The sequence below is a fragment of the Microchirus variegatus genome (genome assembly GCF_963457635.1).
Source record: "Microchirus variegatus genome assembly, chromosome: 1".
In the NCBI taxonomy this organism is placed as follows: domain Eukaryota; kingdom Metazoa; phylum Chordata; class Actinopteri; order Pleuronectiformes; family Soleidae; genus Microchirus; species Microchirus variegatus.
In genome coordinates, this window is record NC_139802.1 from 19,089,998 (window position 1) to 19,113,480 (window position 23,483).

General features: G+C 41.9%; 4 protein-coding genes across 4 annotated transcripts; 1 reads left to right on the forward strand and 3 right to left on the reverse strand.

Annotated features, from left to right (window-relative positions):
• Positions 1 to 521: 521 nt before the first annotated feature.
• On the forward strand, positions 522 to 12,121 carry LOC310926437 (amine sulfotransferase-like). The gene is made up of 7 exons (XM_083888563.1): positions 522 to 590; positions 3,454 to 3,624; positions 5,226 to 5,440; positions 6,341 to 6,467; positions 6,594 to 6,688; positions 6,812 to 6,992; positions 8,466 to 12,121. Exons 2-7 carry the CDS (start codon positions 3,459 to 3,461, stop codon positions 8,588 to 8,590), a joined length of 909 nt encoding a protein of 302 aa, XP_083744689.1. The 5' UTR covers positions 522 to 590; positions 3,454 to 3,458; the 3' UTR covers positions 8,591 to 12,121.
• Positions 12,122 to 13,111: 990 nt separating this feature from the next.
• Positions 13,112 to 16,087, reverse strand: rwdd1 (RWD domain containing 1). Its single transcript, XM_083885992.1, has 7 exons — positions 15,927 to 16,087; positions 15,634 to 15,699; positions 15,083 to 15,213; positions 14,607 to 14,750; positions 14,235 to 14,367; positions 14,071 to 14,133; positions 13,112 to 13,331 (listed from the first exon to the last, which is right to left on the reverse strand). Exons 1-7 carry the CDS (start codon positions 15,997 to 15,999, stop codon positions 13,219 to 13,221), a joined length of 723 nt encoding a protein of 240 aa, XP_083742118.1. The 5' UTR covers positions 16,000 to 16,087; the 3' UTR covers positions 13,112 to 13,218.
• A 1,887-nt stretch (positions 16,088 to 17,974) lies between these two features.
• LOC310924532 (calcium homeostasis modulator protein 5-like) lies at positions 17,975 to 19,620 on the reverse strand (the record flags this gene model as incomplete). Its single annotated transcript, XM_083886304.1, has 2 exons — positions 17,975 to 18,364; positions 19,078 to 19,620. 2 exons carry the CDS (start codon positions 19,618 to 19,620, stop codon positions 17,975 to 17,977), a joined length of 933 nt encoding a protein of 310 aa, XP_083742430.1.
• Positions 19,621 to 21,015: 1,395 nt separating this feature from the next.
• calhm6 (calcium homeostasis modulator family member 6) lies at positions 21,016 to 23,134 on the reverse strand (the record flags this gene model as incomplete). Its single annotated transcript, XM_083900746.1, has 2 exons — positions 21,016 to 21,450; positions 22,619 to 23,134. 2 exons carry the CDS (start codon positions 23,132 to 23,134, stop codon positions 21,016 to 21,018), a joined length of 951 nt encoding a protein of 316 aa, XP_083756872.1.
• Positions 23,135 to 23,483: the final 349 nt, after the last annotated feature.

Below are 23,483 nucleotides of genomic sequence, written 5' to 3' on the forward strand. Positions count from 1 at the left end.
AAACGACGAGCCGCCTTTCAGTGGCTGTGTCTGAGAGTCAGAGCCTGTGCTCTGGTCAACAAAAGAACTGGTTCTAATGATTCAGTTACACCGAAAACAACTGCTTCACAAGTCACTAGTCACTCGTGTGTGTGCGTGTGTGTGTGTGTTTAAAATATGCAGCCTCTCTTGGAGAACGAAGAGTGCTGCACATGTAAGAGGTCACGCTTGTTTTGGTTGTGATGTTGCACAAACAGCATGAGGTTCTCTTGTTCATCACCTGACACACTGCACCCCTGACCTCCTGGGACTCATCTCCTCTCCCTCCTCCCTTGCTCCCTCCCTCCTTCGCTCCCTCCCTCCCCCCTCTGTCATCATCTCTCTGCCACAGGAACAGAGGTGTGGTGAGAACTGGAAGTTCTGATTGTGCTGATCTGCGCGAGTGCGCGCGTTCGCGCATCTCCACTCTTCGTGCGAGAAGAGGTGGGACGTTCGGGAGCGTATTTAAAGCCTTAACCTGACCGCGTGTTTCCTGGTGGAACAAGAAGTGTGGACGCGGTTGGAGCAGCGTCGGACACACACACACACGGAGACGGAGGAGCGTACAGCAGGTAGGCTGCGCAACATGTTGGAGATGATCACAACTCCGTGTGCGCGTTTCTCAGCGCGAACTCACCATGCGGAGCCACAAATCGTGAGATTAACATGTGATTGTGAAGGGATAGTTGAGTTTTTTGATAAAGTAGGGGATTATTCTTAGCTAGTGTGTTACACAGAGTAGATTACGCTGCCGGTGATGTTTTACACACAGTTTTGTGTGAATGTGGACAGCAGAGAAATTATTGTAAAAATACCTTTACATTTTTTTTAAAGAATAACCTGATTTCTAGAGCTGCAACTAACGATTATTTTCATGATCACTTGATTTTTTGATTAACTGTTTTTTTGGAATTGTGTCTTTGTTTTGTCCAATATTTAGTTTTAATGATGTATTCGTGATATAGAGCAAACAAACCAGAACATATTCACATTTAAGTTGCTGAAAACTTCACTTCAATTTGTTCTATTATTTATTTATTTTTTAATACAGATTATCAAAAAAGTTGGTGATTCGTTTAAAAATGTGCCTTCATATGTATTTTGCCTATCGACTGATGATATGCGAACAGGGGGGGCACACGGCGGCTTAGTGGCTAGCACTGCTGCCTCACAGCAAGAAGGTCACCAGTTTGTGTTGAGTTTGCATGTTGTTGTTTTTTCTATCTGCGTGTGGGTTTTCTCTGGTTTCCCCCCACACTCCAAAAACACGCAGATGTTCAGTGGACAGTGTGAGGGTGAATGGTCGTGTGTCGGCTCCTCCAGCCCCACCATGACCCCCATGTGGAGGATATAGTGGTAGACAGTGAGAGTTTACAGAGATGGCACAAAGTTTAGAGTTCTGACAAAGGAAGAGCCCAATTACCTGCTGATGCCTAGACGCAGCAGCCAGTTGTGTCTGTTTGCATTAATATTTCATGTTTTTCCTCATCAGTCCAAACAAACTGGCTCTCATCTGCAGTTTCCACCATTGATTTCTTTACATAATCCTTTATTTGCTGTTGTGCAGTTACCTTTCACACACCGACTTTGACCATTTCCCTCTTTTTCCACTTGTGTGCGTTTGAATTTGCTTTTGATGTTCAGATCCTAATCTCACATGGAAACAGGAAACTGATGGAAAGCCTCCTGACTTGTTGTGCAGTCAAAACACATAGTTTAATCTGTTTCTCATTGCCAAGTTTTAATGATGTGACTGGAGCACTTAGAGTGCAAATTGAGAAAATTGGTTGTTTATGAAATGTTTCTTTATTTAGATGTTATTCTGCATGGCCTCACAGACTTCACTTGATATTTACGATGTGGAAGTGTTTTTGTCTTTGACTAAGTAAACTAACTAACTATGCCTAAGTCAACACAATAACAGGTAGGTACTTCTGAAATGATTTGCTGTCTACCTGCGGTGCATTCTCTTTGAATACATAAGATTCTGTTCAATTAATTGATTATTAATCATCAACATTTTGATAATCGATCAGTTTGAGTGTTTTTTCATGTGAATATTTGCTGGTTTCTTTGCTCTATATTTCAAACAAATTTTGAAAAATGTATTACATTTTCTGACATTTTACGGACCAAATGTACTCGACTAATCGAGAAAATCATGTAGTCGTTAAGCAATCGTTAGTTGCAGATTCCAGATTCTGTGTTCCTTTATTTGAAGTAATCAAAAATCACTGTTTGCTTTAAACCAAACATTGTACTGCATCAAAAAGTATCAGATCAACTTTATTCCAGAATAAAAAGTATCTTCCTTGAACTGTATTGTAACCCATGTATCTAGATATTGAATTGTCCTCTAGCAGAGAAATGCTCACAATAAATAATAATAATAATATATATATGAAATTGCTAATTGTACACTAAATGTTGTATATTGTCACAGGTTTACCAGCCCTTTTTTAGGCACAATATTTGATCAGCACAGCATCTGTTTATGTTATACCTCCTCTAAAGGTCTGACTGACAGTATGGTAAACCACTTAAATAATCCAACTCCAACCTACGGCACACATGAGGATCATTAGACCCCCAGGGCCAGATCCGGTACACGGAGCAGCAGCAGCGTTTTCAGGCCCTCAATGGAAAATAAATCAGCCCCCAGCATCTATGAATTCTGCTAGTCAAATGCAGCAGCTTCATCAGTGACAGATTACATCGGATATAAGATGAAGTGATGTGTTGGTTGCTTAAATGGAGGTCATACTGGACCACAAACTATCCACTAGGGCAGCAACTAACCATTATTTTTCCTAATCAATAAATCTGTCGATTATTTTCTTGTACTTGTTTGGTCCTTAAAATGTTAGAAAACTTTAAAAAAAAATGTTGATTAGTGTTTTTCAAACCTGGAAATGATGATGTTCTCACATTGTGGTTTTGTCCACAAATCAAAATAATTGAGTTTGAATGATTTCTTTGTTATATGGAGCGAATAAAACCAGAAAATATTCATATTTAAGTTGCTGCAAGAACACTCAACAACTGATTAATCAATTATCAAAATAGTTGATGATTAATTTGGTAATTGATCGATAGTGCGTCATCTTCTCCATATGGCTTCACTGTCTTTTCCCTGTTGTGTTTTTCTCTGTTTTCGTCTCACATGTGAGTGTCTAACACGTTCCATTTCATTGTGTTTGTAATCGGCTGTCATAATTTGTCTGTCCCTCTGGAGGAGAATGTTGCCCACCACTGGCCTACAGCAAGAACATTGTGTTTCTCCGTTCACGATCGAAACTATGTGTAAATAATGTCCCGCTTCTCTCGTCTCCCTCAAACAGGCGGTGCTCAACGCTGTTTATTGCGTGCTACCAGTTTTCGTAACCATATAGTGACGAAAGCTGTCTGTCTTCTCGTTTGTTTTTTGGGCTTCAGAGATCATGGAAAGTGATGATTCAAAGACACAGAACCACCAGAACCACGCGCTGGTCCCTCACAAGGGCTTCAAGCTCATCAGCGGCACTCATGACCCGGACGATGTGGACCAGATTTACAACCTGGAGATCAGAGACTCTGACGTGTTTGTCGTCACATACCCCAAGTCAGGTGAGCGTTGATGGAAGAGAAGAAAAGATGGAAGACCACACACACACTCACACACACAGAGGAGACAGCAGCTCCTCCATCACACACGCAGTTGTGTCCAGTATCCTGCAGTGTTAGGACAGAGAGTGCATTCAGGGTCAGTGTGATTCCTGAAGCTCTCAGTGCGCAGGAAGGAGCAGGGGCTGATTAGTATGTGCAGCCTTTCCAGATGAATGTCCCGCTCCTTTGTCAGCTGCAAATTGATTTCAGCAAAGAGAAGCAGGGAATTGAACTATCAGTGAAACGAGCGTACTTTGTGGACAGACTCAATGAGGAATGAGGACAAAGGTTCACAGAACGACGAGAGGTGAGAGCGAGTGGACCAGACGAGAGGAGAAGGGGGGGATAGAGGGGAGGAGTGTGAGCAGAGGACATGAGGACGAGAGGAAAGGAGATGAAGGGAAGAGGAGTGAGGAGGCCGGAGAAGGTGAAGAGGTGAAGAGACTAGATGACACTCAAGGGAAGGAGACGAGGAAGAGAGAAGGTACTAGAGGAAGAGATGGGAAAGGAAAGGTGTTGAGGAAAGTCGAGAGATGAGCGTAGAGGAGACGAGCGGCGGAGAGGGGAGGAGACATGAGAATGGACACTAGAGGGAAGGAGACTAGGGAGAGGAGTGAGGAGACCAAGGAAAAAGACTAGAGAATGGACACTAGAGGGAAGGAGACTAGGGAGAGGAGTGAGGAGACCAAGGAAAAAGACTAGAGAATGGACACTAGAGGGAAGGAGACAGAGGAGAGGAGACGCAAGTAGAATGGACACTAGAGGGAAGGAGACAGAGGAGAGGAGACGAAAGTAGAATGGACACTAGAGGGAAGGAGACTAGGAAGACAGAGGAGAGGAGAGGAAGCGGAGTGAGGAGACCAGGGGAAAAGACTAGAGGAGAATGGACACTAGAGGGACGGTGTATAGGAAGATAGAGGAGAGGAGACCAGGAAAAGACTAGAGGGAAGGAGGCTAGTAGGACAGAGGAGAGGAGATGGGAGGAGAGGAAGAGGAGTGAGGAGACCAGGGAAAAAGACTAGAGGAGAATGGACACTAGAGGAAAGGAGACAAGGAAGACAGAGGAGAGGAGGCGAGAGGAAGAGGAAGAGTGAGGAGACCAGGAAAAGACAAGAGGGAAGGAGACTACTAGGACAGAGGAGAGGAGACTAGATGAGAATGGACACTAGAGGAAAGGAGACTAGGATGACAGAGGAGATGAGATAGGGAGTGAGAAGTGGAGAGGAGTGAAAAAAAGACAAGGGGACAGTGAACACTAGAGGAATTGACACGAGTAGGACAGAGGAGATAGGGGAGGAAATGTGCGGCGAGGAGAGGAGTGAGGAGAGATGAAAGGACAGGTGATGAGGAAAGTAGAGAGACGAGGGGACGAGCAGAGACTAAAAGATTATTGACGCTAGAGGAAAGGAGACTAGGAAGAATAATTAAGCCAATATCAGACTTGAATTCTGAAGTTGGGGACATTGTTCATAGCTCTGTCTGTCTGTCTGACTCTCCGTCTGTCTCTCTGTCTCTCTGTCTCTCTATCTCTCCGTCTGTCTGTCTGTCTCTCTGTCTGACAGGGACCATCTGGATGCAGCAGATCCTGCTGCTCCTCGAGTCAAAAGGAGACGTGTCAGCCATCAGCCAAGTCAACAACCACTCCAACGGCGATCTCATCCCCTGGATCGAGTTGAACGGCAATAGAGAGGCGTTCATCGCAGCCCCTTCACCCAGACTGAGAGTCACTCATCTGCAGTACCAGTTCATGCCTTCTGCTCTGAGCCACAGGGGCAAGGTCAGCCCAACCACATGAAACCCCCTCACACTTCATAAGACTTAAGCGTTAATATCAACATACAGTGTTTTGTCTGTCTGTGTGTATGTGTGTGTGTCTGTGTGTGTCTTCTTCTGGCTCTCTTGTCTTTTAGCAGGATTGCGTAAAAACTAGGCTACTGACGTGATTTTCTTGAAACTCAGTAGGAGGTCGGAGTTTGGGCCAAGGAAGAATTCATTACATTTAGTAGAGTAGATCAAATTAAGGGTGTGGATACAGGAATAGATTTTCCACAGAAAGGGTGTTTTTCTTTTTCCCAAACATTCAATACGTACAATTTTACAAACACTACGTTACTCACATTGTAATATACGAAATATATTTTAAATAAAGTAAATATTCTATATGCTGACAGAAGCACACAGCATGAGTAAAGCGAGACGACAACTGCCCATGAAAAGTGGAAACAGTGGACATCTGTCTGTTCAGTAGGACTTCACAATCAATTACGACCATAATTCTGTCCTCTTGCATGCCCTGTTTACAGTAATTAAGAACCCCCTCAACAGCCGCCTGACTACGTGCCTTTGTGTGCCAGTTTCCTTCGCCAAACGGCTCCAAGTTTCTTTGACGCAGTGTGGACAAGCAGCAATTAACACTGTGTTATAAGACAGATTTACAACAGATAACATACCAAAGGACTGTAGAAACAACACCAGAAAACCACAGCGCTACGCTCTCTGTGTGTGGTGAGGGAGCAGTGTTTACCAAACCTGGATATGATGATACTCTCAAATGTCTTGTTTTGTCCACAAACTGAAAATGATTGAGTTCTAATGATCTCACAATTCACAAGACAATTCATTTATCGATTTATAATCGATTAATTGAATAATCGTTGCAGCCCTTTTCTTCTTCTAGGTGATCTATGTGGCAAGAAATCCCAAAGATGTCCTTGTGTCTTACTTCCACTTCCATAAGCTCGCAAACATGTTGGAGACGCCAAAGGATTTCAACGACTTCTTTGAGAAATTCATGCGAGGAGATGGTGAGAGGGGAGGAGGGGCTGTCCCCGCTGTCATGTTCACACACACACAGAATGTTGCTCATCAGTCGTGCAGTGTATGGTGAATGTCTACAATGTGTATGTGACATTGTGCATCATTCATTTCAGTGTTTGGGTGCAGCTGGTTTGATCACGTTAAGACGTGGCACTCACACAAGGATGATATGAACATGCTGTTCATCACTTATGAAGAGATGATTCAAGTAGGAGCTGAAACCATTTCCGTCTGTGACTGTTCACACGTTTGCCATGTCACTTGTTTTCGTGTTGGTGTGTCGGAATTGGCATTTAAGAGCGGATTCTGACGCTTCTCTGTCTTTGCTAAGGACCTGCAGTCCGCGGTGGAGAGGATCGCCTTGTTCCTGGGTAAAGAGCTGACTGATGAGCAACTGGCCAATGTGGTGAAATACAGCACCTTCAATAACATGAGGAAAATCCCTCAGGCCAACTACGAGCAGGTCCCTGGTGAGCTGCTCAGCCACCAACAGGGGAAATTCATGAGGAAAGGTAAGAGTGTTTACTGTTAGATACAACTGAGGACTCAAGTGATGATAATACACTACTGTGTAAGTTTGGGCTCACTTAGAAATGTCCTTATTTTTCAAGCAAAGGACCTTTTTTCAATGAATATAACATATAAATTAATCAGAAATACACTCTCTACATTGTTAATGTGGTAAACGACTATTCACGTCTGGTTTTTAATGGAATATGTACATAGGTGTATAGAGTTTGCTAATCGTGTTAGAAGGCTATTGGATGATTAGAAAACCCTTAAAAACAGTATGACTTTTAATGGAAAACGGAACACAAAAAATTGGATAGGTGACCCCAAACTTTTGAACGGTAGTCTATGTACCAAGCAGGTGGTGAAAATGGGCATGGTTTCACTTGATGGCCAACTTGTAGCAGCTGTAGAACATTTTAAATATCTCGATGCATTCTTAAGTTAGAACTCTTGTTTGCGACCCAGTCGGAACAAGGGCCTTTCTGCGTGGACTTCTGCATGTTCTCCTTGTTTGTTCGTGGGTTTTCTCCAAGGGCTGAGGTTCTACCTGGAACCATTTGCTTCTGAAAAACCCTTCCTGGAAAAAAGGGTTCTCATATGAGGACAAGTTGAAGAACCTTATATTGTTCCACTTTTATTTCTAAGAGTGTAGGCACATTACGAAGGTCCCATACAGTTTCAGTAATATGGGAAGCTCATGTGGGCAAACACTGGAGGGGCCACCATGGACAAACCCCGCTTTGGACCCATATTGTCAGCCAGAATATAATCCTTATTGCGCCCACATTGACATGCTAGCTGGATTGGTCCATAAAATGTCACATGTCAAAACTTGTTTGTTATACTGAGCAAAGAAGCCAGAATCACATTTAAGAATCTGAAAAATCAACTATTCTCAAAATAGTTTACGATGAGTTGAGTAGTTGTAGCTAAAATGAGGGCTGCTCAGTTAATCGCAAAAATAATCATAATTGTAATGTGACCAACTTAGTGCAATATACAAATTGAAAGATGGTGGAGTAATTTGACTAGTGCCGGTCACTAGGTTGACGCACGTTAATGGATGATGCGTTTCCATCACGACTGACCTGAAAAAGACACGCGTGACGTCATGTTTACGTGCATGTTTAGCGTTACTTTAGAGACTAATTTTAACAATCGGGAGTCACGTAATGCCACTATCTCGTTAATGTCCAGCACTAAATTTGACTAAGATAAAATGTGTGACAAAATGCCATTATGATGAAATTCTGCAATGCTTTTTAAATGCATGTAAATGGTAGTAATGATGCAAAATTTACCAGTTGTACCCGTTATGAATCATATCGCAAACCCAAAAGTAATTGCAATATAATTTTTTAATTATTATTGTTATTATTATTATTATTGTTCTATTGCACAGCTCTTGCTCAGACACAAAACTGAACTTTAACTGTCTCCTTCTCGTTGGTTTCATGTGCTGGGAACGTCAGGCACCATCGGTGACTGGAAGAACCACTTCACTGTGGCACAGAATGAGAGGTTTGACGAGGTCTTCAACAAGGAGATGGAGGACTTTCCGCTGTCTTTTCTATGGGACGTCAGTGACGTCGTCTGACCACTCGAGCCTTTCATGGCAACATTATGAAGAAGAAGAAGAAAGTCATGGTTGCAGCTTCATGAACTCTGTGTTGCACAGAAACAACATCTGCTTCTCTGTTCCGTCTGTGTCATAATAGCATCTTTGTATATGTTGACCTTTTTTTCCCAAAGATTACAAGAGAGATGTTTTTCCCCCCATTGGTTTCCATGTATCTTAGTGTAAAAAAAAACAACGATGCAAATCGGTACCTGGGTCACGACATGTCGTAACATCGAATCAATTATTAGCTTGAGGTCATGCAAAAGCTTTGATGTGATCTCGTCTGTCAAACCTTGTGTCATGGTGACGTAAAAACATGGTCCCCACCGTCGAAATCCATCTGCAAAGAATATGGTTTAATCCGTGACAGCAGGGATCCTGTCTGTTTCTCTGTTGTCACGGTTACATTATTGCTGCTTGGTAATGCAGTTAATACGCTCAAAATCAACCCAAGCTGACAGCAATGTCATAGTGGAACATTCACTTTGACAATAATGAAAGCAATGCTTCATCCTCGGCATAGTTGATATTGGATCAAGGACAGACTCTTGTACTTGATGCGATTTGTAGTGAGCGAGTGAAAACATGTATGATTATGTGTGGCTGCTAAATATGCATAAATATGCGAGTCTTGATCGATGGTCCTCATGATCAGAGTCGGTGACGACAGTGATTTGTCTCAGTTTGTGTGAGGGACCACGCTCACTGTCTTCGTTCACTTCCTTAGAAATGTGAACTCGAGTGCAGATGAGCATGTGACTCGGGGAGGTCAGGAATCTGATGAACTCAGACCCCGCAACTGGACCTCAACGTAAACAACTCACTTGATGAGGTTGATGATGTGACGTCGTCCGCGACACAGAAATCCAAACAATCTCTGTTTCCCCGACACCAGAGGCTTGTACTGCGAAGCCTGTTCTGTACAACCAGGATATATGTGAGTTTCCAGGCATCATTGAACTAATCAGCTGTGCTGGACAACCTTTGTCATGACAATCTGGGTCATTATCAACAAGCTCAGATAAAGGGATAGTTCATGTTTTTTTAAGTGAGGGTGTATGAGATTATTGTGCTGTTATGAGGCTTTTCCATTGTACAGTTCTAGCACTACTCAGCTCGACTTGACTGAGTTTTATTGGCTTTTCCTTAAGGGATACTAAATGGGACCTGGTGCTTTTTTTGGTACCTGCTCTGGCGAGGTTCCAAGCGATACTAAAATGTGACATCAGCAGTGCCGGCCACTGATTGGTCAGAGAGTGTTGTCACTGGAAGAGTCATGAGCGCGACGTCCTATGAATTAATGGAAAATGACGTACCTGATACCCAAAAGAGCCAAGAAGTGCTAGAGCTGTATAATGGAAAAGCACCATTATATACAGTAGTGCAGCCATTTCCAAACTTAAGAGTCCCGAGCCCCACTTTGAGAAAAGATTCACATTTAAGAAGCTGGAAAAAATCAGAAAAAAAAGTTTTTTATTTTTATTATTGAAAAACCTCTCAAATCTGTTATCAAAATAGTAAATTTACTAATCGCTTAATAATCGCATGATCGTTGCAGCCCTACATATTGGACAACAATTTATAATTGAATTACAAAACTGAACATTGAAAACGTGTTCATGACCTTTCACCGCCTACTTACACTACCGCCACGGCCCACTAGGGGGCGGAATCTCTGAAGAGGGATGCGGGAGAGCTGAAACATGATTTACAAGTTGATTTTATTTGAACAGAGACAAGCAGAGGAAACGTTTTGTAGCCCTGGAATAGACAGACCTAATTAAGGTGTCGTTAATGTAACGCAGTGTATTTTTGTTTATCCAAAATGCGTTATTTTTAATGGCGATGTGCAATGTTTTGTAAAAGCTACAGAATCAGTCGGTGAAGGAGAGGATTTTATTAGTTTAATATGTTAACTGATTAAGCGGCGTTGCAGCAACTTCAGTCATCTCGGCAGCTCCAACTTGCTCAAAACACCGCATGCAATCCAATATTCGACATCATTTCAGAGCTTTACCACGCTGTCAAACCGCTCTTTTCTCAGGCACTTTATTTTTCTCCACAAATTCCTCTGCACATGAACACAACAGCTGAGAAGCTGGGTTACAACACGACAGCCTTGTAAACTGCTGAAAGTACTCCTACTGTTGTGTACAGTAAGAATTATAGTGATGTTTTTCAGTTGATGTTTCTCCACTCACATCAATATCATTTGTGAATGGTGTTCAGATCCTTTCATACAGGCAGAGAGCTGAATGTGGTCTACAGCCACAGTTCTCAAACTGTGGTACGTGTACCACCAGTGGTACCGCGAGATTCCTCTGATGGTACTTCTAAATTAGAAATACTGTTCCACTGTGTATACCAGGGTATGTAATCTAGCTAGACTTCACTGATAAATTGGATGATTGTTCTTGTCCCAGTATGTTAACACGAGTGAGGATTTGATTTATTGAGTGAAGTATGACCTTTGTGACGTTAGGTCGTGATTTGTGCCCTCTCTCAGCTCGTTAGCTGGCAGGCTAGTTGTTAGCATTCTCAGTCTTCCTTACCGTACACGAGCTGGCAGAGCATAAACTCGGTCTCCTTGTCTCGTTGCCAAGTTATTTCACAGTTGTTTTCGTCTTCTGTGAGCTGGCATCCTCTGTTATTACCGGGGTCAAAGCCCGGGTGTGGGAACTGTGGAGCATGCACAAAGCATGTAGGCCAACCTGAGTCCTGTTGAACATATACAGTACATGCAAAAGTAACTTGACTCCTAATCCCATTATCTGGGTGTGTTTGTCTGACTTTGAGAACTTCTATTCAGTACAATGTCAGTGGGACTGACATGTAAACACGTATTTTAAAAGTCTGATTTTAGTCAGACTAAAACAACAAGTACTTTTTCTTTTTTTTGTGCGGAGTGATGCAACAGATTCACTTGTGTGGCTGTAAACAGAGCCTTGGGGAGGAGGTGTTGTTCTCTCTCAGGTCACATGCTTTACATCATGCTGGAAGGCTGTTGTGGAAGTGCCGATCCTTAATGTAGAGCTGCAAGTGACGATTATTTTTACCGATTAACCTGTAAATATTTGTTTGGTCCATAAAATGTCATAGAATGTTTCCCAAACCTCGACACATGTTCTGATATGACTTGTTTCGTCCACAAACAGTTAATCAGTTTTAATGATTTCTTTGTCAAACAGAGCAAAGACACCAGGAAATATTTACATTAACACACAGCTGAAAAATCAGAGAACTTGTTTTAATTATTTAAAAACAAACAAATCTCACCGTGTGCTCACTTAAAAACACATCCTGAAACATGAATGACAAGTCACACGTCACAGCCATGACCTGACAAGGACTTTGACCCAGTTTTATTCACATTGTATATTCCTGTACAGCGAAGTCAAGTACTGAAATGTAACGTCCTGATCACGTGATCGCATATTACCAGATGTAAATGATGTATTTTTAATATTATACTGTGTCTTATTTACTTCCTATGACTGTTTGTGTTCAGAAAATAAAGGCTGATAAACTGAGAACGTTGTCTTTTATCCCTGTTGTTGTAAAACTACACACAACAGAACAACCATTCACTCTCACACTCACTCCCACAGTCAAATTGTCCAATTAACCTCTGCATGCTTTTGGACTGTGGGTGGAAACTGGAGAACCTGGAGAAAAACCACCAGAAATGGATCACGAGCATAGAAGACGGAGCGATGGGGTTCCATAGACTTGTGTAGCGATCACCTCATATCAGGTACGGAATCCAACAATGATTAATTTCATTATGTTTCAGATATATTAAATTTTGTCAAATTCTGTCATGCATTGCTAGATCCCAGCAGTGGTGCCGTTCAAAAACTTTTCCTGTCAACATGGCGGTGTAAACAAACCGAGTCACGTGACGTCCAGAGCTCGATGAAAAAATACCAGCTGACAGAGAAGATCATTTCAAAGAAATGTTGTTCTTCACCAGGCTGTGGCATACTTTGGTAGAGAGGGAGTCGGTGTGATGCCCGTTGTTCCAGGCCACATGCCAAAATGTTGAACCCCAAATCACCCGTGAGACTCAGTGAATGCTGTTTGTTACTGTAGGAAATGTGCTGCTCTATATTTAGACAATTATACTAATTACTTACAGATGCTCTTGCATGTTAATTAAAACTCTGAACCAAATCAGTCTCCATAAAGCGCTTTTAATATTGAAAGTTGATGATGGATTTTGATGTCAAAACACTTCTTTATGTCTAAATAACAGGTTGGATTTAAGCATATGGTGGTTTTACAATATGAATATAATCAGGGTGTTGAAAATTTCCCATTCATTCCATGATCATGCTTGGTACTTTATTGCCCTCTTCTGGTCATATAAGGAGCCGGTTGTCTGGATTTCCTGCACATCAGACTGTTATCATTCAGGTACAGAAATGAACACTCACACAAGGTGTAAATGTGTGGGTTATGTTTTTTTTGTTTTTGCACAATGAAGATTTCTTCAACTGCTGTAAGAGTCTTTAATAAAAAATAAATGCAGCTGTTGGATCTTCTTCATGTGTCCAGAAAAGAGTAACAGAGGTCCTGTCAGTCCTAAGGTCCACACTCCTGCTTTAGTCCTCATCACTGCCCATCTCCAACGGGTCAAAGTCCGGGTCGTCTTCATCCAAGTCCAGGTCTTCAATGTCCTGGAACAACGACTCGTCCACTTCGACGTTGTTTCCAGCTGCAGAAGGAAAACAAAGCATCAGAGTGAGTAAAGCAAAGGGTTTCAGTTATGAAATCACAATATCATTAAAGCTCGAGTCCATAATTTGTTTTCTGAAATGCATTTTTAACATTATTTCATGTTGTTTTCTGGCAAAAAGAGCACAGACCATATATAGAAAGTTGTTGTTTTCCAGATTCTTCCAAGGACACCACTGCAGGGGTGAGTAAATCCAAAAATATGAGTAAATAAGCCTACTTCTCAACATTTTCCTGAGGAGTTTATGGTCTCAACCACTAATTTCACTCGTCTTCTTCAATTGGACGTGATGTAAATGTTGTCAATCATGTTCCCATTCAGAGGAAACAGAAGATAAAGTACACATGAGTGGACATCAGTGACATTTACAGCTGGTATCATCCAACAGGCATCTGCTTGCAAATGACAACTCTGAACTTCCTTTGGAAAACTGTCAACATTGACAACAACTTGAACGGGACTCTGGAGCTCGACATGGACAGTGAGTGCTGCGAAGACAACGTTGTTGAAAGCTGAGTATTCATGTGAACAGTCCAATTTTTTTGGGGTATCCATTAGGAATAGTACCAAAATATCGAGCCCAATACCATTCCATTTTATGGTACCCTTCCCTTGGTGTACCAGAGTAAAATGGTTCAGTTTGAGCCAGCTGATTTTTATAATTGTTTTTTGAATCTTAAAACAAATCAGAAAACAATAATATTCAAACACTCCTTACTGTCTTCAAGGAACTGAATGTCTGACGTGTCCAGGTTGTGGTCTGTTTCAAACAGCTTTTTACCTGGTGAGGAAACATAACATACAAATATTCGTTATCCATTTATGTGGTCAGGTTTCCATGCGGCGTGTTGCTGATGTGAGGGCCGTCGCCGGGATGTTTACCGGTGAGTTTGGTTTTTCCCGCCTGTTCCTCCTCCTTTTGTTTTTTGTTCCTCAGCTCTGACATCTCTACTTCAAATGTGGCCTTCCATGCCAAGAAGTTTTCAATGGTTACCACTGTGCCATGGAACGCAACCTGCACACAAACACACACATCACGACATTACAATACAATGCTGATGAGAGCCGTCACTAACCACATCCATTCCTTAACGTCCCTGTAAAGCGATTGAAAAGATCACTTCTCAGAGGAGATGTGTTAGCAACCACCTCATTTGAGTGACAGGAAAATACTCCAAATTCCATCACAGGAAAGCCTCTGGAGAGTAATCGTGTCACTTAATCACCAAGTGAAATATAAAATACTGTTCCTACCTTCTCTGCCTCCTCTGCTTCCATCTCTTTCTGCCGCTTCTCCTCTTCTTGTCTGTTTTTCATCAAATCCACGATTTCGTTGAGTTTTTCCTGAACAGCTGTCACCAGGGTGAAAATCATCACCATGCCTAGGTTTTCTTCTGCCTGCACAGACATAACATGTACACCGTGTTCATACTGATATCATAAAGAAGCTGGGCCTTTTTAATGAGCCATTTATCCCTTTCTTGTTGCTGGCCGTTCATAGATATGTTCATAGATGGGTAGAGGTGGTGGACTAGCTCCCTCCTGTGGGTTAGAGGTGCACTACAGAATATAAATAGTAGGCAAAATTATTTTGGTGATCCCAAAAAAACAGGCCCACAACTTATGGCAGAACACGACATGAAAGTCTGACTGAAAAAATGTTGATTTGAAAGTTTATCTCCGCGAGCAGCATGTGAAATACACATCACATTCAGTTGAGGTGGACAGACCTGTTGTTGCAGTAGAGCCAGGATGTCCTCCACATCACTGTCCTCCAGGTTCTCCTGGGAGTGGATCTCCCACAGTGGAGGCTCATCGGGATAATTTTCTACATATGTGAACTTCAGGGTTGCCTCCACCACTGCAACAAGAACACCACTCATATCATTATGTGTGGAAATCTGATTTACAATGCATTTCAAGCACTTCCAAATGTGGTTCATATCAGTTTGTCCTGACTTTGAAGACCAATGCGGATATGTTAAAAATATATAATATTCTCTGACAGTATGAAACGACACCAGACTTCATTATCAACTAGGCCAGGGCTGCAGCGATTATGTGATATGTGATGTTCTGGTTTATTTTCTCCATATAACAAAGACATTATCAAAACAAAATATTTTGATTTGTGCACAAATTACGACATTCGAGAACATCCTTCTCTGCAGGTGTTCAACATTTTCTTACATTTTAGTCGATTATTAATCGATTATGTAAATAATCATTACGCCAATTTCGATGACATTTAGAAACGGCACACAACGTCTGCTATACTCACTTTCACCATGTTCCCCTGCGTCTGATGTGACAGTGATGGTGAAGCTGGTGGGCTCTTCTGAAAGCACTGCAAACACACACGATTTTATATCATCAATGCTGCATTTCTCGCATGATAAACATGATTAGCTGATGGATATTACAACAGTAACTACACCTAATGTAATCCCTGTTAAGTTATGTGTCCATATAAGGATCAGTAACAGGTTTATAACGAGGATAGAGCCACCGGTCAGCTAACATACGGTGAATTATTAGCCTGTATGCTAACTGTTCTGTGACTGTCAGACAGACCTGTGAACGAGTCGGGGTAGATTGACTCTATGGCTTCAAGTTCGTTCCTTTGCTCCTCTGCGTAGTCTGTCATTTTCGTGGGACTGTGGATTATGTGGACGTTAGAAAATTCATCCCCGCACGGCTAAAGCTAATACACACACGGCTTGTGCTGCGTGTTGGGCAATGGTGAGCGATGCGATCGTCGCTCGGTCTCTTTGGTCTGAAACCTGTGTAGTTATCTGTCTAATTAAATTTTAAACTGTGTGGTGTGCGTGTGTGTGAGAGAGTCCGCCTTTACTAAGCTAGATTTCTTACTTTGTGTTATAAATGTGTTCATTAAGAGGAAGAAATATGGTTTGTTGGCCTTCATCTCCAGCATCACCGCTATAGTGATTTGATATCGATTGTTTTGGTCTGCAAGCATTTTTTTTTTTTTACCCCAACCAACTTTATTCAGATTTCAATAACAAACAAAATAATAGCGCCCCCCACTGACTATCAAGTTTGGCCAGTACGCCTCGAAATAGAGTAATAACAATATTTATGATGATAATATGACAATGACAATACACATAATATGTATATATATATACATGTATGTATATATATATATATAATGACATGTTATTTTGATTAAAGTTTTATTTTCCATTCTTTCTTTATCCCTCACTTATTGTATTTTGTTGACTATATTAAAAAAATGTAATCTGTTTTCTAAATTAATGTCTGCTTGTTTGTATATATATATATATATATATATACAATATACTTCAAAATAAAATGATACAGTCACTATAAGAATGTTATTATTATTTTATACTATATTTTATTATATAATATTATTATATTATACTGTTTATCCTTTGAGGACCAACACACATGTTCAGTAACACACTGTAGAATTTGCCCTCTGGCTCCCCCCACAGTTGGTCAATGGTATTTTTTGTTCCTACTTTCATGAAACACATGTTGAGGTTACAAGTGCGTTTGTTGATAAGCCAACAATGAAGTCTGAAACAGGACCTCTTTTGTACAAACAACAATGTATTCGACCAGGTAGCTTATGTTATAGCATTTCACACAAATATGATGACATTGGTTTATTTAACCCTGGACATAACGGCAAAAGACCAACAGGGATTTGCTTTGCGTTATTATTATCAATTCGGCTTATATAACCGATTGCTCATTGTATGCACAAAGTGGAGGAGAGGACGTCAATAACACACTTCAATGTAAATAGAATGTTGCAGTTCTTTTTGTGGCATGGACCCGAAACCAGACCTTCCACAGTGCTCAGTTCCTCAGGCTTTGACAGAGGTGCCATTTACTCTGTTATGAGAGGACGTACCATCAAAACAACCATGGAGACATTATTTGAAGGTTGAAATTCTCTACTGTGACACTTTAATACACAGGTTTTAGTCACACAGATGTAAACTTAACTTCCTCCTCTGGTGAAACGATGAAACTTGTGTCTGTAATCACAAGTCTTGGCATCATGCTCACATGTTGCTAGATCCAACATTATGGAATGTTGTAAGACTGCTCATGTGTGGAAATGAAATCAATTACATGGATTAGAACATTATACAGATGAACGACGAAGAAGAAGAAACGCTTTCTTAACTGTCAAGGAAAACAGTTCTAGAAATTGGCGTGGTTTGATTTGATTCAATACTCAACTCTTTGTTGCATTGTACTTTGTTTTCTGCTGTAAGTAAAAAATAAAATGACCCTGACTGTCACTTTCATAATAAAAATTTTAAGTTAACAAGTTACATTTCAAAAGACATTTCAAGCACACTGTTATGAATAGAGGAGTGCAAATACATACAGTGTTACAGAGGTATAAATGAGTGCTCATGCCCCTTTTATGTACCATTCTGATTAAGGAGCAACATACCGAGAACAGCTTTCCGCAGCCTGACCTGCACATAGCCTGCACTTTTGTAATCTCACCACTGTTTGACCCAAAATGACCGGCAAAATACATTATGGACATTAATGTGGACTCCAGGATGATAAGCTCAGGGAGAGACAACACATAAATAGCATCTTCCTCTCTAAGCCATCTCTATTCCATCCTCAAACTCAATGACAGGTCTCTTCTCTGGCAGGAAGTCCCGGTCTGCCCTCTCCACATACCGCTGCAGAGTGCTGTAATACTGCTCACTCCTGGAAAAGGTATAGAGTTCAGAGATCTCCTCCCATGCCTTGTGGTTCGGGAAAGGGAATGGAGAAGGGCTCTTGTTCTCAAAGAAGCTCTGCAGGTTTCTTTCTCCCAGCTTGGTGGCATAGTCCATAGCGTAGGTGTCGAAGAGGTCCTTCTCTTTCTCTGAGTAGCGCTTCCAGAATGTGAGCTGCAGGTAGCTGACTTTGGAGCGACAGTTTTTACAGCAGGTACCCATGAGGCCCACGATGACGGCGGTAATGATGATCCACCAGCCCAGGATCTGTAGATGCAGAAGAACGACATGAATGTAATATATACTGGGCACTTTTTTAGGTGTGCTTAATTAAGTGAGCGTTGTGGTCTTCTGGTGCTTTAGCCCATCTGCTTCAATGTTTAATGTGTTGTGCATTCATAGTCTTCATACCTTGTTTGTAGAATATGGTTATCTATCTTAAGCAAGTTGTGTCTGTGTGTCTGTCTGTGTGTCTGTCTGTCTGTGACAGGCATATCTCACAGACAGTTAATCAAATTGCCCTAAGACTTTGGATATGGGTTGAGCATGATCCGATGGTATGCATCCTTGATTTTTAAGGAATAATTTTAATAAATTTTTGAAATTCAAGAAATGATCCATTTGCCCTGATGCACTTTGACAGTGAGCTGACTTTCTTCTTAAAAACAAAAAAGTATCTCGGAATGACTTGAAATTTACCATCATAATAGTCGGCATCGCCCTGAACAAGGATCCTATAATTTGCAAACCTCTTAAGGAATAATTTTAATAAATTTTTGAAATTCAGGAAATGAAAAATAATATGAGTCAGTGCTCTGCTGTGGACAGTGCACAGAAATTGGTTTGATGTTGGGGTCCCTCAGTACCCTTTGGCCTGGAGCCCTCAAAGTCTGATTGACAGCATTAGTGAGCATGATGTACTCCCAAGGTTTGGGTTGCAGTTTTCAAGCAGCTAATACACCCAGGTGTGTGTGTCTCACCTGTGACTGGGCCCTGAGCATCAGCAGCAGCTCCATGCGCTCATCACTGGACAGTTTGGACCTATCACATGGTACTCGAGCCAGCTCCTCTCGACACTTCATTGTCTTGTTTTTACAGAACAGATCCACGACCAGGTTGTCATCCAGACCACTGACAGCACACTCATAAAAGGTCCCGTTGAGTAGGGCCACAGAAAGCCACATTATAGGAGCAACACAAGCCCCGGTGAAGATGCTCATAAACACCCTGAGGCAGCCGAAGCAGTTCCCACGAGGGCAAAGCTTCATGGGGTTGATGCAGCAGCCGGTGTAGAGCCTCCACAACCTGGTGCTGAAAAACAGACCAAAAACCAACAGCACTGCAGCAGGGCCCAGCAGGAATGTCAGCCCATAGGCGAAGTTCTGGCTGTGGTTGCAGGGACACTGAAAGGCAACCATGGAGAAGACTCGCTCCCCACCTAAAGTCAGGAGAGCCATGAAGCTGTAGCCAATGGTAGCTTTCTGGTCCAGGAAGAAACGCAGGACTGTCTTGAAGTTATCCATGGTTCTGGTGAGGAGACACTCAGTGAGAACTTAACCCAAATGAAGGACAACAACAGGGAGCGCGAGAAGAATGCGTTGAGTGTTTTTGCAGCTTGCAGTCATTTCCTCCCAACTGCTCTTCAACAAGACAAAACACAATTGCCAAGCCTCTCTGTGCCCCTCCCTTAGTCTTCCCAGGCTCCTCCTTGAGTGAGTAGGGCACTTCCTCTTGCTCATTTCTCAGCAGATCTACTCTTCTCCAAAGGGAAGTCCCTGCTGCACTGCCAAATGTACAGCCCTTTTTGTCAGGTCACATTACATCCCTCATTCAGTCAAATCCAGTTAGTCTGGTTTCTAGATCACCAGTGTGTGTCTGCAACAGTGCCATCCCCCTGTTTCTATTTATTTTTGTGTGAAGGAACGTCATTGGCTTACAAATTTGAAAGCATCATTGCCTCTTACAGTTTATGCTGGGGTTTAATGGTCTATATTTATTTGTATGAATTGTTCCAAAAGTCTTCACTGCATTTGAGAAAAAGGGCATTTTATCTGCTGCTCCATCTGCTTTGAATCAATTGCAGCCAACAGCCAAATCTCAGAGGGAATGGCCTCATTTCATATTTTGTTCTTCTTTCAGACTAACTATTTGATATTTTTTGATCCTTAAATTCCAATAACCCTGTTACATATGCAAGTATTTTTTATTTTAATGAGACATCACTGGTTTAATAAATGTTATAATAAAATGTTGTAATAAAACACAGAACGGGTGTGACAACTCAGGTTGTTCCTCTTCTAAGAGGAAAGGCATTTATTCATTTTGTCGTATTCTATAGAGAACATTGCATTGTTGCAGAGACAGAGACGCTGTGTTGTGTGCAGTGGGGAAGTGATCACATCCTCTTAGTGGTTTCTGTGTTCCATTCCCACAAGAGTGACTGCTCAGACACTCTGAGTGCATTACAGAGCGATCTGTGCTGCACAGCATTATCTTTTGGTACTAAGCCTGTTATTATTATACATGTTTAAAGAAGTACATTCTTTTTCCACAGGATGTGTTCATACTTTGATATGAACGTGGTGCATTTCCTGTCACAAAGAGAGGAAATGTACCACCTTCACTTTTACACCGATGCTGTTGGTGGCATTTCCTGCAGTTTGCTGTTCACATATGACCAGTGGTGAAGTCTACGTCAGTGCTTCCCAACCTTTGAAGGTCTGGATCAGTCCATTTGGTCCAAATGTAATGTAAAAATGAAAATATTGTTGGGGTACACTGATTTGTTGTTGTTGTTCAAGACAACTTCATTTATTCTTAGTGATTGCAATGTGAAGAGGATAAAAAGTGTTTAAGTGTCAATTTGTGAATATGGGCTATACAAATACTATTTGATTGTTTGCTTGATGACTACAAGCTCACACTGGAATCCTGCCATCATCTACAAAACCAAGAATTGCAGGATTGTCATCAGCAGCCTCACTTGACTTGATTGACATCATCCTCATCATCCCGTCGCCAGACTCCATGGATTCCTCCACATAGCGATGCAAGGTGCTGTAGTACTGGCCTTTGGTGGTGAACTTGTAGAGGGTGGAGACCTTCTCCCAGTCCTTGTTGGAAGGAGTGAGGATGGGCTGAGGCAGTGTCTGGTTAAAGAAACACTTCAGGTTCCTCTCAGCGAGCTCTTTGGCGTGTTTTTCCATGTATGAATCAATCAGCTTGCACTCCTCCTGAGCGTAGGCCCTCCAGAACTTGAGCTGCAGATAGCTGATGGGGGACATGCACCGAGCCAGACAGCTGACGAGCAGGTTGGACAACATGATGGACGTGATGAGCAGCCAACCCAAAACCTGTGGTCACCAGGAACACACAGACACACACACAGGTATAATCGATGATAACACAATTCAACCCCCTTGATATGTGTCACACATGAAGAGCCAGTATTCTAATGTAATCTGGGACAGTGGTTTGCAAACCTTTTATAGCAAGTACCACCTGAGAAAATCTGAGGAGGATGAAGAGCGAGTAAATTATCTTATTGGGAATAAATAAGATAATCTCCTGTGAAAAATCCTTAGCTGACTCTGCTTTGACTATTTACACCACTGTATTTTAATGTTGGCGATAATGAGTATAAAAGGTTTGAGAACCACTAATCTGATCTAATCTAACCTAATATAAACAATATATATATATTTATACTGTACTAGCAAATGTTACAAAAAGAATGCTGTCAGCTATAGCTCTGTGACATCACCCTTTACATAGTCTTTAACATTGACTGTAAACAAAATGATGTAGTTTTCCAGTTTGCTACCTGAGGCCAACTTGATGTAAGAATATATTGAACAGCCTCCAGGGGGCGACTTCGCTGACTGCAAAAAGAAGTCCATTTGAATGGATGTCCATGGGAAAATGTGCATATTTCTCACTAGATTTACAACATCAGTTAATGGTCTCAATTTCTAATTCCAGGTCTTCTTCAATAGCATGTGGTGCAACTTCCAGTTGCAAAACGTGTCATTGCAGAATAGCAAATCTCGAGGCTTCACAACAGTGAAGAAACACAACATGTGCTTGTTTTGAAAAATGGAGACTACTTGCATTTTTAGTTTCAGTCTGTGGTCTTTAAATTACATACAATAACAAAACAATATTTTGCAGCAAATGCACAGTTGAAAACAGGCGGGATTGTAAGCAGGGCAGTTGCTTGGGGCCCTGAGCTGAGAGCGGCCCCCAAGTACAGCTGGTTATACTAGTCTGTGGTAACAGCAATTTTACAGAATCCTGTTGAATTCTATGATGTACACAAGATTACAAGTTCACCATGGTTGGAAAACCCCTAACTATGTCCACAGGTTTCTTCTGCCTGGGTTGAAAAACACCCCTGGTTGTGAATAGCATGTCAAGATCTTCTGAGAAGGGTAAATATATAGGTGTGGTGCTCATATGAAGGAGCATTTCCCTTGTCAGAAAAGAAGTGTTAGAGGAGGAAGCACAACATACAGCACTCACCTGAGACTCAGCTCGCAGGGCAAGCAGGACATCTTTTGCTTCCGTCTCACTGCTACAGGGGAACTTGTGCAGGTTCTCACACTGAGGTTTTGTTTCATCACACAGATGCTGGGTGTAAACTCTGGTCCCAGTCCGCAGACATTCATAGTATTTACCACTGAGCAGAGCAACAGCAATCCAGCTGGCAGGTGCCACCATCGCCATGGTGCTGATCTGGAAAAGGATGGTCACTGTGGCTCTCAGCTTCTTCCAGCGACACAGCTTGGCGCTTTGCTGGCACAGACCTGTCAGCAGCTTCCACGTCTTCTTGTTTATGATGTAACCCAGCAGCAGCAGAGCCAAAGCGGGCACCAGCAGGAACACCATGCCATATATGAAGTTCTGATCATTGCAGGGACAACTGAACACTGCTGAGGAGAAGATCTGCTCCCCTCCTGCTGTTAGCAGAGCCAACAACCCGCAGCCAAGGTTGGTCTGTTTGTTGGCGATGTTAACAACTGTTTTAAGCTTGTCCATCTCAGACTGCTGAAGCAGAGTGACTGCTTCACAGTTGTGCTTTCACTTCCACCTCATCTCATCTGACTTTTGTAACCACCCACCCAACCACCAGCAAGCAGATGTGTTAGTTCCAGTAACCTATAGCTACCAGGAAGCCACAACTGAGTCACAACACCTTCTTCGCCTGCCCCCATTTTAGGGGTCATTAAATTACATTCATTTGCCTTCTCGGCGGCCTTTAAACAAGTTTAATCACACTCACTTTCAATAATTGATGTGTTCACTTCAAGTTTCCATATCCATTTACTCTCCCAGTCTTTCCAAATAGCATTGCTCTGCTCCATAGCAGTGTGTCCATAACTTATTA

Excerpts from the sequence above, each read along its gene's own strand:
- LOC310926437 (XM_083888563.1), top strand. The coding sequence starts at position 3,459 with ATGGAAAGTGATGATTCAAAGACACAGAACCACCAGAACCACGCGCTG. Across the intron at positions 6,689-6,811 it reads CTTATGAAGAGATGATTCAA|GACCTGCAGTCCGCGGTGGA; the intron begins GTAGGAGCTGAA and ends GTCTTTGCTAAG. Across the intron at positions 6,993-8,465 it reads GGGGAAATTCATGAGGAAAG|GCACCATCGGTGACTGGAAG; the intron begins GTAAGAGTGTTT and ends TGGGAACGTCAG.
- rwdd1 (XM_083885992.1), bottom strand. The coding sequence starts at position 15,999 with ATGACAGACTACGCAGAGGAGCAAAGGAACGAACTTGAAGCCATAGAG. Across the intron at positions 14,751-15,082 it reads TGGCTCTACTGCAACAACAG|GCAGAAGAAAACCTAGGCAT; the intron begins GTCTGTCCACCT and ends ATGTCTGTGCAG. Across the intron at positions 14,134-14,234 it reads GGGAAAAACCAAACTCACCG|GTAAAAAGCTGTTTGAAACA; the intron begins GTAAACATCCCG and ends TTTCCTCACCAG.